The sequence below is a fragment of the Canis lupus genome, chromosome 10, assembly GCF_011100685.1.
Source record: "Canis lupus familiaris isolate Mischka breed German Shepherd chromosome 10, alternate assembly UU_Cfam_GSD_1.0, whole genome shotgun sequence".
Lineage (NCBI taxonomy): Eukaryota > Metazoa > Chordata > Mammalia > Carnivora > Canidae > Canis > Canis lupus.
In genome coordinates, this window is record NC_049231.1 from 62,422,994 (window position 1) to 62,436,930 (window position 13,937).

Consider the following 13,937-nt stretch of genomic DNA (forward strand, 5'->3'; position numbering starts at 1 on the left):
ATGGTGTTTCTACTCATGTAAGGTGTTTTAGTTTATAAGGATCTAAGTTGTTCAGAATGAGTCAGTCCTTGATCATATTTTTTATGAAGCCAATATCAATGGTCTAGAAAAGCTACACTTTTGTTCTGTTTTATTTCACATTAATAGTTTTTATTTCTCTCCTGCCTGCAATTCCATACTCCTTATTCCCTACTATATTTAATATTTATCCTTCCAGGTCTTTTCCCAAAATTTAGATATGTTTCCTTGAAAAACTATATATATTATATGTTTTCTATGTAAATGATACTGTGGTATAAATCTCATTTTGCTTGTAACTTCCACAAAATATTAGGTTTTAAGACCTATTCCTGTTACCTTATATAACATGCTTCTGACTGGTGCATATTCTATTGCATTTGCATACCATAGCTGATCTTTTCCTCTAATCATAAATACTTAAGTTGTTCCCAGCTGTTCTGCCTTCTCCAAACTTGTACATGTCTTCCTATGAACCTGCCCTGTAATTTCTGTGGGATATATGTCCCAGAGTAGAATGGCTCAGGTTTGGAGTATATGCATATTTAATGTCAGGTAAGTGATGCTTAAATTTTTCTCAAGAGTGGTTGTACTACTTCACACTTGGACCAGCAAGACGTGAGGGATTCATTTTATCTGCATCTTCAGCAGCATTTGACATTTTCTGATTTTTGTTAATCTGATATGTGTGAAGCTGTGTTTTGTCTTAATCTGCGTTGTCTGATTATTGAGGCTATGTATATGCTTTTTAGTCATCCTGGTTTTCCATTCTGTGGAAAATACTATACTTATAAGTTGCCCTTTTTTTGTTAGGTTTTTCCCTTTCTTGCTGATCATGTAGTACAAGAAATTTTTTTAATATTCTTGACCTGATATTCTCTTGTCAGGCTCAGACATTGCAAATAACTTAGTCTTGTCATTTGTTAATTCTTGTCTTTGGTGTCCTTCATGGAATAGAAATCTTTAATTTTCCCAGTTGTGCTTTTTAGGGGTTGTTCTTCTATCAGATTTATAGTTTCACCATTTACATTTAGGTCTTTAATAGGAATTTATTTTGGGAATTTATAGTATATATTTATAGTATTTATAGTATGTGGCATGAAGCCAGCTTTTTCTCCAGCTAGTCATTAAGGGAGAAAGGTTAACAAAACCTCTTCTCTCTATGTATGGAAAAATGATCTTGGTTTTACATTCTCCTTACTACAATTTCCTTGGAAGTCTATTGAGTCAAGATAAAGATGGAATGCTAGCTGCTTACTCAGCAGCATTTTTCTCTTGTACAGGCTTTGAGACTTCGCTGAGTAAGGTAGGGCTGGTAACTGAGCTTGTTCCTCATTGCAGAGACCTAGAACCTACTGTCAAGGATTTTTACAAGATAGTGGTTCCTGTGGCACATGAGGCTTACCAAGGAGAATGCCTTCCTCTACATGATATGTTTACAGTGGTATATGCTTCTGTCAAGCTAAGTGACCTTGATACCAAGTTATATCCTTTTGGGTCCTGTGACTGTCTGCTGGGCATATAGAGTAGGATTGTAGTCCAGTTCTCTAACCATCTACCTAATAATACATATTTCCCCCATTTCATTATATACCAATTTCCTGTAAACATGAAATTTTGAGGCTCTGCTCTGTTCTATTGATATATGTCAGTTCCTTTCCTAGTCCAACACTGTCCTGATTAAGGTTACTTTGTAATATGTCCTAATATCTAACAGGTGAATCTGTTTTGGCCTACTTTTTAAATTTTCATTTTGTCCTAGTTTGTGAAAATTACCTTAGCTGTTTGTGGATTTTTATTCTTTCAAGTTACAGTTTCAGTTTATCAAGTTTGCTTTTTTAGAAAGGCTGTTGACATTTTTATTGGAATTACATTGAATTTATAAGTTAATTTAGAGAGAATTGACCTAAGGTCAAATCATCCCATTTATTAACATAATTTCTCCATTTAGGACATTATGTGTATGTGTGTTTGTTGGCTTTCTGTTTGTCTCTGTTGTTTTGGTTAGTTCCAAGGGACTTTATAAATTTTGTTACCTTTGAAAATGGTGTCCTCTTATTTCTGGCACAGGAAATACATTGAACTTAGTGTGCTGATCTTGTGTTTCCAGTTTTGATGAATGCTTATTTTAATATTGATTCTCCTGGATTGTCTATGTAAATTCAAATAATGACAGTCTTATTTCTTCCTTTTCAATCCTTGTACTTCTCATTCTCTGTTTTGACTAGGTTGCCAGTCTGTATTGGACAGTGGCTGTGGTAGCAGGCATTTTTATTTTTTTCTACCTGAAGAGTCTAAAGTTGCTCTGTCAAATGTGATATTTGCTGTGAGTTTTATGCTAGTTAATCTTTCATTAAAAGTCTCCCCCCCTTTTTTTATTTAAGATTTTATTTATTTATTCATGAGAGACAGAGAAAGAGAGGCAGAGACACAGGCAGAGGGGAAGCAGGCCCTATGCAGGGAGCCTGACTTGGGACTCGATCCCAGGTCTCTAGGATCTGGCCCTGGGCTGAAGGCAGTGCTAAACGGCTGAGCCACCAGGGCTGCCCTAAGAGTTCCCTGTTAGTGCTAATTTAAATCTACATTTGTTTAGATTGTCTTTTGATTTTTCACCTTCAGTAATAGTAATGTGATGAAGAACGTTGATTTTTCTGATATCAAACCATTTTTGCACTCCTGCTTGATACTGGGGGGGGGTTTTGTATGAAATAATTTGTTTTATCAAAAATATAAAGGAGTATGAAAGATGATTAATATTAAAGTGAGGTACTAGCATGCAGAAGCCTACCTGTATTAGAAGGCAGTATTGCTAGTGTTTGATGAGGTATCCCAGGAGATGATAAACTGAAAAGAGGCACTGGATCATAGTCGGGCTCCAGTTTCTCTGAGAATTTATGAGAACCTTTTCTGGAGAAGTCACTGGGCAAAGTCCTGGGCAAATCCTGGGAAACCTAGGCTTATCCACAGTTAGTGTATTTTAAAAAGTGTCTGTTATGAAAACAATATCTGCCTGTAACACAATCTGGGCTGCTTAGGCTTTCCTGCTTTTAAGTTCCCTGCTTTCTTCTTTTTCTTGTTTCCTGCTTTTAAGTATCCTTCAGTGCTCAAAAGTAGGTCAAAGCAGAATACTTGTGTGTTCTCAAATGAACAGAGGACAGGGCTTGAAGGAAAACAAGGATTTCTGCACATGATTTAGCTAAGCAAGTACAGCTAATAATCTAGGCCAGGTTCACTCAGGCTCTATTAGATTAAAAATATACTGTAAAGAAGGCATCACTCTATATGTTTTCTTGAGTCATTGTGCACAAGTCTGAACTGGTGGTTTTCTTTGTTTTGAGGTTTCCACTTTGCTAGATAGTCTTTTTATCCCCTGTTGTGAATCTTTTATCTTTCATGATTAATATTTTCCTCAGGTTTCTGCTGAACTTTAGTTGCCTGATTATGTTTAAGAATGAGAGACTAGGAGGGGCGCCTGGGTAGTTGAGCGTCTGCCTTTGGCTTGGGTCTTGATCTCAGGGTCCTGGGATTCAGCCACCCCACATCGGGTTCCCTGCTCAGTGGAGCGTCTGCTTCTCCCTCTGCCCCTCCCCCTGCTTGTGCTCACTCTCTCTCAAATAAATAAAATCTTTTTTAAAAATGATTTATTTATTTATTCATGAGAGACACAGAGAGAGAGGCAGATATATAGGCAGAGGGAGAAGCAGACTCCCTGGAGGGAGCCCTATGCAGGACTCAATCCCAGGACTCCGGGATCACCCCCTGAGCTGAAGGCAGGTGCTCAACCACTGAGCCACCCATGAGTCCCAATAAATTAAATCTTAAAAAAAAAAAAAAAAAAGAATGAGAGATTAGGGGCACCTGGCTGGCTCAGTCAGTAGAGCAAGCATGTGACTCTTGATCTCAGGATCATGAGTTCAAGCCCCACATTGGGCATAGAGCTTACTTAAAAAAAGAGAGAGAGAGAGAGAGAATGCATCTGAAGACCTTGCACAGGCAGGTGGAGCTTGTTGTCTGTGAGCTTTATGTTCAAGCTAGTTTGGAGGCCATGGCATAGGATTTGTTACTATTTCCGTGAATTCAATTATCCATCCAGTGTAAGAGTAACCTACCCAACTTACAGAATGTTCAGGAAAAATCGGACAGCATGTTCACTGTAGGTAAGTGATCTAGTGAGAGTGAAGAGGGTAGAAAACTACATGTGCACAAATCTTCCAAACTCCCTAATCAACCTCTGAGAAGCAGGAAGTGAGAGAAGGTAAGTGGGGAAAAAAAGAAGCACTGTCATTCTGGAGAAATACTTCCATGTGGAAACATGGAGTAGGGAATTCTGTTAGATTGAACAGTGTGTTAGGTTGAACTTTTTAAAGTACTCTCTACACCCAGAGATCAAGAGTAGTCTGCTCTACCAACTGAGCCAGCCAGATGCCCCTGAACTTATATTTTAAATTCATCTTTATATTTGATTGTTTTTTGTTTTTTATTTGTCTCTTTACTGCTTCTAAGTGGAGTGAGTATATTTAAAATCTCCCATTTGATGGGAGGCCTGGGTGGCTCAGAGGTTGAGTGTCTGCCTTCAGCCCAGGGCGTAATCCTGGGGTCTCAGGATCGAGTCCCACATTGGGGTCCTTGCATGGAGCCTGCTTCTCCCTCTGTCTGTGTCTCTGCTCTCTGTGTGTCTCTCGTGAATAAATAAAAAAATCTTTTAAAAAAATCTCCATTTGATAACTTCTCATGTTTTTTAAAAAGTTTTTTTTAACATTTTATTTACTCATTAGTGAGAGAGGCAGGCTCCTCACAGGGAGCCCGACTGGGACTCGATCCCGGGACTCGATCCCAGGACTCCAGGATCAGCCCTGGGCCCAAGGCAGACGCTCAATCGCTGAGCCACCCAGGTATCCCGTTTCTCATGGTTTTATCAGTTTTTATTTCATAAATCTCTGCCACCTTATTACAAGTTTTGTATTTACCATGCTTTGGGGTTCTGTTTTGTTTTTCATAGATAATTTTTTTTCCAGGTTTTTTCTTTTTGCTGCAAAAAGCTTTATTGTGTCCATTTGGTCCGTAGCTTGGGAGAGGGCTGCCTCCTGGCTGCAGGGAGAGGCCCCGGCACCTGGTGGGGGAAGGGGGGCCGCGGGGGCCCTTCAGAGGCCCCTGGGCTTCCGAGGCTCCCCTTCCCCAGGGACCCTTGCCGCCCCGCGGGGGGAGTCGGCCGGTCGCCCACCTTGTGGTCCCCCTGTCATCGTGCCTCGCCAGCAAGGCAGGCGGGGCCTGGTAGGCAGAGCCCAGGGCGGGTGCTCCGGAAGGTTCCCTTCGTCGGCGCGGCCGGGAGGAGGGCACGGAGATGCATGGTCAGGAGGCGCTCGGCTCCCTCGTGCTCCTGCTCAGGCTACACGCGAGGGGGGGCCTCGGCCTCGGAGCTCAAGGTCACAGCGGACCCCAGGGGCCGGGCCGGGCGCCCGCAGGCGCTTGGACGGCGGCCTCCGCCTCGGAGGACTGGCTCCGAGGCTCCTGGGAGCTCAGGGTTCATCAGTAACAAAGAGCTAAGCCCCAAATAGGATTTTGGCTGGACCCGGAGGCAGAGGGTGGCTATTGGCTCCGAAGGTTGCCCTGGAGAAAAGGTCGGAAGGCGGTTGGCGGCCTGGAGAAGGGGAGCCCCGGGTCTGTTCGGTCCACACACTGCTGACCCAAGAGACAGACCTGCGACCGTAGAGCACGCTGCCTCTTCTTCAGGTTTGAAAGCTATACATTCTATTTTTATGCTTGGTTTGGTTACTTCTAACTCCTAATTTTATTTTCCTCTACCAGTGTTGAAAGTTACCAATATTGGAGGCCTACAACAACACAAGATTGTTGGCCAACTGTCATCCTCCCTGCTTTCTCCTGCAACCGTTTATCCCTGTTGGCTCTTCCCTCGCCAATGTTGGTATCACTTGAAGTTTTTATTTTAGATTGTTATGGTTAATTTTTTGTATTTAATATTTGCCTAGTTGAATAAATAACTTGTTTGAAGTTACTACTTTTCCTTACTTCATATATATGTTTTATTCATTTACTTATACTTTTAACTATAAAACTACTAAAATTGCATGGTTTTAAAAAATCAAATTGTGATTTAAAGAAGGGGGGGGATAAATTAATCCCCTCCAGACTCCTGATCCCAGAAGTGATCACATTAAACTTTTTTGCTGCTCTATTTTTACTTTCTTTTTAAAAAATTTATTTGAGAGAGAGTGAGCACAAGTGGGGGGAGGAGCAGAGAGAGGAGAATCAGACTCCCTGCTCAGCAGGGAGCAGGACATGGAGCTTGATCCCAGCATTCTGAGATCATGACCTTAGCTGAAGGCAGATGCTTAACTGACCCAGCCACTCAGGCACCCGTTTTTACCTTCTTTATAAATAATGTGCTCATCCTGCTATTTATTACCAATTTTAGAAGTTGTCTTACCTGTCTCCTTCCTACCCCCTGTGAAGAATTTGACTGCCTTACACGACTGTCCCACAATTCCTTTGCAGTCATTTCAGACTTAGAAATGGAAGTACTGTGTCAGGAATGGCAAAGCAGCTATGCCAGTTCTGGAGCACCCACTTTTATTGTAATTTGAGAAAGAAACTTTGTGTTTAAGCCACTGTATTTAGGGTTTGTGTTAAAGCAACTGAGTCTGTACTAAAACTAATAGGATAGATGAGCTTATGAACATAAAAGGGTTAGACTTGGTGAGGAGGGGAAGTAGATGGAAGTCTTAGGTAAAATTACCCATTCTGCATAAAAGGCCTCAGAAGGAACATCTGTACAAGGCTAAAGATTCTTCCTTGGGCAAAGGTCACTGAACCTAATGAATTGGGTATTTGACCTTGAACTTAAACTTTCTCTGACCTTGGAATAAAATAATTGGGGGCATCTGGGTAGTTCAGTGGTTGAGCATCTGCCTTTGGCTCAGGTCGTGATCCCCGATCCTAGGATTGTGTCTTATATCAGGTTCCCCACAGGGAACCTGCTTCTCCCTCTGCCTATGTCTCTGCCTCTCTCTCTCTCTCTCTCTGTGTGTGTCTCATGAATAAATAAATAAAATCTTAAAAAAAAAAAAAAAAGATTGAAGGGACGCCCGAGTAGCTCAGTGGTTGAGTGTCTGCCTTCAGCCCAGGGCGTGATCCTGGAGTCCCGGGATCAAGTCCCACATCAGGCTTCCTGCATGAAGCCTGCTTCTCCGTCTGCCTATGTCTCTGCCTCTCTCTCTCTCTCTCTCTGTCTCTCATGAATAAATACATTTTAAAAAAAATGATTGAAGAAGTCCATCTTTCAAGGATTCTTTCTTGCTCTGTCATTCTGTAAAGGCCCTCTAGAAAAGATGCGAGTGATGAGAAAAAGCTTCAAACATTAAGTACCTGAATTGATCCCTCAGAGATGGCATAACAGTATGTGGATCAACAGCAAGAGGAAATGTTATGAATGGGGTCCAGTAGTAGAGTTCTATTCTCTAGCTCTGCTTGCAAACTGGTTTTTAACTGATTTCATTTCTTTTTATTGAACCTTGCTAAAAGCAAGGAGTGTCAGCCAGCACAAATTTGCATTCTGACCTTTTCTAAGCTTTCCTCAGAGCTATAGGCTTGATAATCTGCCTTCCAAGTTAACATAAATAACACTTCCCAATATATTTGTAAAAGGTCACCAGCCTTCAGTCCTGCAATATGCTAATACCTGCCGATGTCGTGCATACCTTAGATCTTTGTTATTGTAGCACACCAACTTTCAGGGACCAAGTTTTTTTTTCCCCTTTTAGGGACTACACTAAGCTTCTGTAATAGACCAAAAAATACAAGAGCTGAAGAAAGATAAACACTTTTTTCCACATGTAACAGTCTAAAGGTAGACAAGCAATCTAGGAGCTGTTAGGCAGCTTCACTTCACAAGGTAATTCAGGGCCAAGGTTCCTTCTACCTTCTTGCTCTGCAATCTCATGAGTCCTTATAATCCTCATGGTTTAAACTGGCTCACCACCATCACAACTGAGTTCAAGCCTAGGAGAAAGAAAAGTAGAAGGCAAATAGCTTCTCTTTAAGTAATTACCTAAATGCAGAACTTGCCTAACTTCAATGTCTCTGTGGAACAAAAACAGTAAAAGATTTGTAGAAAGTCAGAGGTGATATAATTAGAAAAACTCATGACATACAGTTAGTCACTTAATCATCAGATCTTATTATACTAATTATTTGAGAAGCAAGCACGGGTGGGGGGGGGGAAGAGAGGGAGAGAATCTCAAGCAGATTCCCCACAGAGCAGAGAGCCTACCAGGGGGCTGACCCCAGGACCCTGAGATCAGTACCCCAGCAGAAATCAAGAGTCAGATGCTCAACCCACTGAGCACCTCAAACACCCTGTCCTTTTTTTTTTTTAAGATTTTTTTTTTTAAGAGAAGGGGAGAGAGCAGGAGAAGGAGCAGAGGGAGAGGGAAGGAGAATCTCCGGCAGACTCTGCTGAGCGAGGAGCCTCAGGAGGGGCTTGATCTCAAGACTCTGAGATTACAACCCAAGAGAAACCAAGAGTCACAGCCTGAGTCACCCAGATGTCCCTTTTACTGGCCTTTCTGATTCTAACATGGAGTTTTCTCAGACACATTGCAAGTGGAAATTAAAAGTAATTGCCACGTAGTATTTACCCTACAAGACTGAACCGTGTGTATCTTCCTGGGTTCCCAGTAATAGTATTCGCCCCAGCAACACACGTGCGCAACATATTAATGTTAATGAAAACTGAATTTGTAACCCAGAGCCATTTATATTTTTAAAGAGATGCCTCCTGATAAGGCCCATGCCTCACCCAGGTACTTTTGGTGTCCCTCAGGTGATAACCTTCCCATGCCACCTAACCTACACGGGTGATGTGCTCAAGTGACCTGCACCGCCAACTGTTTCATTCATTCTTTATACTAGTTCTTTTCTCTCCCGTGTTTCCATTTCTTCTGGATTCAGAGTTGGTCACCTAGGACCCGGCCCGGAGGATGCGGTTGCTAAGAGACAAGACGCCGGGAGGGTGGGGACGCTGCACTGCGACAAGCCCGGGAGGGAGAGCGAGAGGGGGAAGGGGAAGGCAAAGGCGAGGCGCGGCGGCCGCCAGCCTCCCGCGGCCGCTCGTCGGGCCACCCGCCCCAGCCCCCGCGGGAGCTCGTTGCTCATTGGCTCCGCCGCTGCGGCGCTGGCTTGTGATTGGCGGGACGGCAGCCGGCGCTGGCCTGTGATTGGCGGGGCGGCGGCCGGCGCTTCCCTGCGCGCGGGAGGGGCGGCGCGTGCGGGCTCAGCGGCCGGGCTCGCGGGCCCCGTAGCGGGAGGCTTCATGGCGCGAGCGCGGGCGGTGCCGGCCGCTGCAGGTGACGGAGGCGCAGCGAGGGCCACCGCGGCCCCGGGCAGGTGAGCGAGACGCCGAGGGGCCTCGGGAGCCGGCGGGGGGCGGGGGCGGGGGCGGGGCGGGGCGGGGGCGCGGCCGGGGGCGGCACCGCTGGCCGTCAGCGGCTTCCCGCCGCGGCCTCCTTCCCCGCCGGCCCGGCCCGGCCCGGGGACCAGCCGGAGCCCGCACGCCCCCGCACGCCCCGCGAGCAGCCCCCGCCCCGCCCCGCCCCGCCCCGCCCCGCCCCGCCGCCCGCGCACCTGCCGAGGGAGCCCCGGCCGCGCCCGGCCTCCGACCGCACCTTCCCTCCGCCGCGCCCGCTGCCCGGCGCCTTTGTCCGCGCCCCGGGGCGGGGGAACCTGAGGACGCGCCCCGCGGGGAGCCTCTGCGCCGGGGTGGCCGGGCTTGGAGCGGTCGTCCCGGGTGTCACTTGTGGCTTTATTTTCTCCTTCCCGGTGGAAGCCAACTGCCTCGGCCCGGGTCTGTGGTCGGGGAGCCGGGGCACGAGGCTTCTCCCCCCGGAGCGGGATGACCCCGGTCCTCTCCCCTGTGCTGTGCTGTGCTGCTGTGCTGGAGGCCTCCGACCTGCCGCCCCGCCGCCGCGCCGGCCCCTTCGTTCCGCACCTTTCCTCATACGAAGCAAAAAAGTCTCTGTCTACAAAAGCCTTTTCCTCTTTTTTTTTTTTTCAAGAGGAAAAGTCACCTGTCAGTCGTGGACCTCTCTTTGGTCTTAATTAAACTGGTTTTACTAATGCATTTAAGTAAACCAAGGTTGTGGGAGTGGGGGAGTAGGACAGGAGGAGTTTTGTTTTGTTTTTTGGGGTTTTTTTTTAAGGCAGGAGTTTCTTAAAAAGCTAGTGCATTAATTAGAATTTTTATATCTGGTAAATAACATGTATCACCTTAACGTTGAAAATAGTTTATCAGTAATAGGACTAAGATTTAGTAGTAGTGTCATTTGAGCTTCCAATTTTTTTCTTAAGTGCCGCAGCTTTTGAGAAGTCTGTACTTTCTTTTTTTTTTTTTTTCCCGGAATGGAGTGCACTGTGACAAGCTATTCCAAGGGAATTTATAAGAATGCCACGTATATTATAAATGAGTATCACATTTGAAATATACATAAAAATGTTTAAGTATTTGATATGGACAATATTTTGATTAGCTAATAGGTGCCAACACACTGCAGGCTACAATAAATATTTATGATTTAAATAAATTTTTAAAAGATTTTATTCACTTGAGAGAGTGAGTGAGATAGCATGAGCAGGGGTGGTAGGTGGGGAGGTAGACCGAGGGGAGAGAGGAGCATCAGCCACTCAGGTGCCCCCAACAATAAATATTTTAGAAATTTTAAATGAATCTTTTTGGAAGTGAAGGAAAAAACAGCACCCAAGTCCTCGCCCTGAATTCTGTATTAGACTATTTTCTACTGAGGTCCAAACAAATTATAAGATACCCTATGTCCTCTAACATACATCTCAAATTGTGTAATATGAAAAGTTATGATGTGCTGGGCATCCAGGTGGAGAATAAAGCTCTGTCTGTAAAATCTGTTTTCAACTGGGTTCAAGGAAGTGTTTCAGAATTACTAAACTACATTTTGTTAAACTAAAATTATTAAATTGACCCTTGAAAATGCAGGGATTAAAAGGTAGTGACCCCACCTAGAGTAAAAAATACTTGTATAACTTTTGACTCTCCAAAAACTTAAGTACTAATAGTTTACTGTTTACCACAAACCGTACTGATAACGTCTATTAACACATATTTTGTATATGTATCAGATACTGTATTCTTACAAGCCAGAGAGAAGAAAATATTATTAAGAAAATCATAAGGAAGAGCAAATACATTTACAGTATTGTGGTGTGGCCAAAAAAGTCTGGGTATAAGCGGACCTGCACAGTTCAAACCTGTGTTGTTCAGGGGCCAGCTGTACTCAGTAACAACTATTATGTGTTCTTTACTCCCCCATGGCTCCCCTCTGCTTTGGCTCTCAGCAAATGATGTTAAAGTTATCTGTTTGACTGCTAGTATCCCTCACCAGACCATGAATTCCTTGAGGACTGGGACCATGCCGTATTTATTTTTGTATCTCCAATTCTGGGCCAATAATTGGACTCACTAAATGTTTATTGAACTACATTGATTTGGGAAGCCATCTAGAGCCTTTTTTTTTTTTTTTAAGATTTTGTTTATTTGAGAGAGATAAAGAGAGCATAGGGGGTGGGTGTGCAAAAGGAGTGGGAGAGGGCAGTGCCGTGGTTCAGTGGTTTAGTGCCGCCTTTGGCCCAGGGCGTGATCCTGGAGACCCGGGATCAACTCCCACGTTGGGCTCCCTGCATGGAGCCTGCTTCTCCCTCTGCCTGTGTCTCTCTCTCTCTCTCTCTCTCTCTCTCTCTCTCATGAATAAATAAAATCTTAAAAAAAAAAAAAAGAGGGAGAAGCAAACTCCTCGATGAGCAGGGAGCCCTGCGCAGGGCTCAATCTTAGGACCCCAGGATCATGACCTGAGCCAAAGGCAGATGCTTAACTGTCTGAGCCACCCAGAAACCCCTTATTTATATACTTTAGAAAGATAGAATGCATGCGGGGTGGGATTGGCCCAAATGGAAAGGGAGAAAAGCAGACTACCCCCTGAGATCATGAGCTGAAATTAAGAGTCAGACCCAACTGACTGAGCCACTCAAGCACCCCTAGATCCTTTTTTTCTTGGTGATTCCATGGCCTGAACATCTTGGACACCCTTGGTAGCTGGATATGTTATTCAAGGGCTCCTGAATTGAACTAGAGGATGTGGTGGGTCGGGAGCCAGGTGACAATGCAAGGGAAGCCTCCACCATGCAGGAGTGAGTGCACGTGTGTGTGCACGTGCGCACGCACACATGCATGTGTAGGTGCTTTGGCTTTTTATATTTGAGTGGCAGGGTGTGTTTGGATGTGTTGTAAGGATGAAATCTTACCAGATCAATTGTCATGTTTTTTCTGAAGACAAGAAGAACACTTCAGTAAAACTTACTTCAAACGTACAGAAATAATAATTATAATTGGTGATAGAATGTCCCACCATTTATAATAATCACGTGGCACAATAACAATGATTATGCTTATCCTACAATGTTAGATTAACTTGTTTTTTTTCACATCACATTTATTATACTTTTTTTCATGTTTCCATCCTATGTATCTATCCATCCACCAATCCATAATATTCAAATGATATGATATTTGAAGAAATTTGAGCTGTATATTCTGTTCATTTTAGGTCAGTTTTATTTTTCCTTTAGAGGTAGCATAAATTCTTAGGAATAAATTATAAATGATTTATAATCATCAGGAAAAACTTGGATTTCAGGTATAAATATGTCTGTTTGTCTATTTCTAGTTCCAAAAGATGAGTCGTGGATATTCAGAGAACAACAATTTCTTGAACAATAACAACCAAATGGTGTTGGACATGATTCTTTATCCATTAATTGGGATCCATCAGACCATCAACTGGGAAACTGTGGCAAGGCTTGTACCTGGATTAACACCCAAAGAGGTAAATAACCATCCCCCAGATTTCTCCTGGAAAAATCTGAAAATGATCAATTTAAAGAAACAGCTATTTATATGGAAATGGAAAATAAGTTATGAATAAAATAGCTAGCAGTGGATTGTTTCATTGTCCCAATAAAAAATTCAGTAGAGTTTTATTGTCAATAATTGTGGATCCTGCAGAAAGTGATATGATAAGACAATTTGGAGCCAAGAGTGCTCATCATGTAAGATTTGGGCATCTCATCCTTACATAGTTATGGAAAATAAACGAACAAGATCAGGAAAACTTAAGATTCCCCAAATAATTGTTAGGCAGATTAAAATAGTTCAGTAGATAAGATGATAAGTCTCAGTAGCAGGAGTTCAATGTTATGTATCATTGTGCCTCACCTCAGAAGAATATCATATAATTGTTTTGAATTAAAATCAGGAAATTGAAATACAAAAAATAAACAGCTACTAAGAAAGGAAAAAAATTTTGAGTTTTACATATTCATATGCATAAATACTGAATGTGCATATATGGTATGTTTTGTCTAGATACAAACTGCATAAATTATATATTAACCCACCTAGTATGTTTAAATTCAATTGTTTATGTAACAACTGAAAATTCACTAATATGTAATTTTAATTAACAGAACTGATACTGTAAAATTATGGGTAGATGAAATTTTTATTAATCAAATTATATGTTATTAAATCCCTAATGCTATACTTCTCAAACTTGAATAATGGACAGACCTTTTTATTTTTATTTTTATTTTAAAATTTTATTTATTTATTTATTTATGATAGTCACAGAGAGAGAGAGAGACAGAGACACAGGCAGAGGGAGAAGCAGGCTCCATGCACCGGGAGCCCAATGTGGGATTTGATCCCGGGTCTCCGGGATCGCGCCCTGGGCCAAAGGCAGGCGCCAAACCGCTGCGCCACCCAGGAATCCCCTGGACAGACCTTTTTAAAGGAAAAAACTTGAAAACTCCCAGTGTTGACT

At 43.2% G+C, this 13,937-nt stretch overlaps 1 protein-coding gene across 3 annotated transcripts in view; it reads left to right on the plus strand.

The window, feature by feature from the left end:
• The first annotated feature begins 9,287 nt into the window (after positions 1 to 9,287).
• The window catches only part of KIAA1841 (uncharacterized protein KIAA1841 homolog), a 54,359-nt gene continuing 49,709 nt past the window's right edge, over positions 9,288 to 13,937 (plus strand). Inside the window, exons 1-2 of one of the 3 annotated variants that reach the window (XM_038551355.1) lie at positions 9,288 to 9,420; positions 12,783 to 12,941. In XM_038551355.1, the coding sequence (XP_038407283.1) occupies positions 12,792 to 12,941 (150 nt within the window). In that variant the 5' untranslated portion in view covers positions 9,288 to 9,420; positions 12,783 to 12,791. Of the gene's footprint in view, positions 9,421 to 12,782; positions 12,942 to 13,937 lie in introns of those variants that run through there. The other 2 variants (XM_038551357.1, XM_038551356.1) reach the window with 2 other exon arrangements.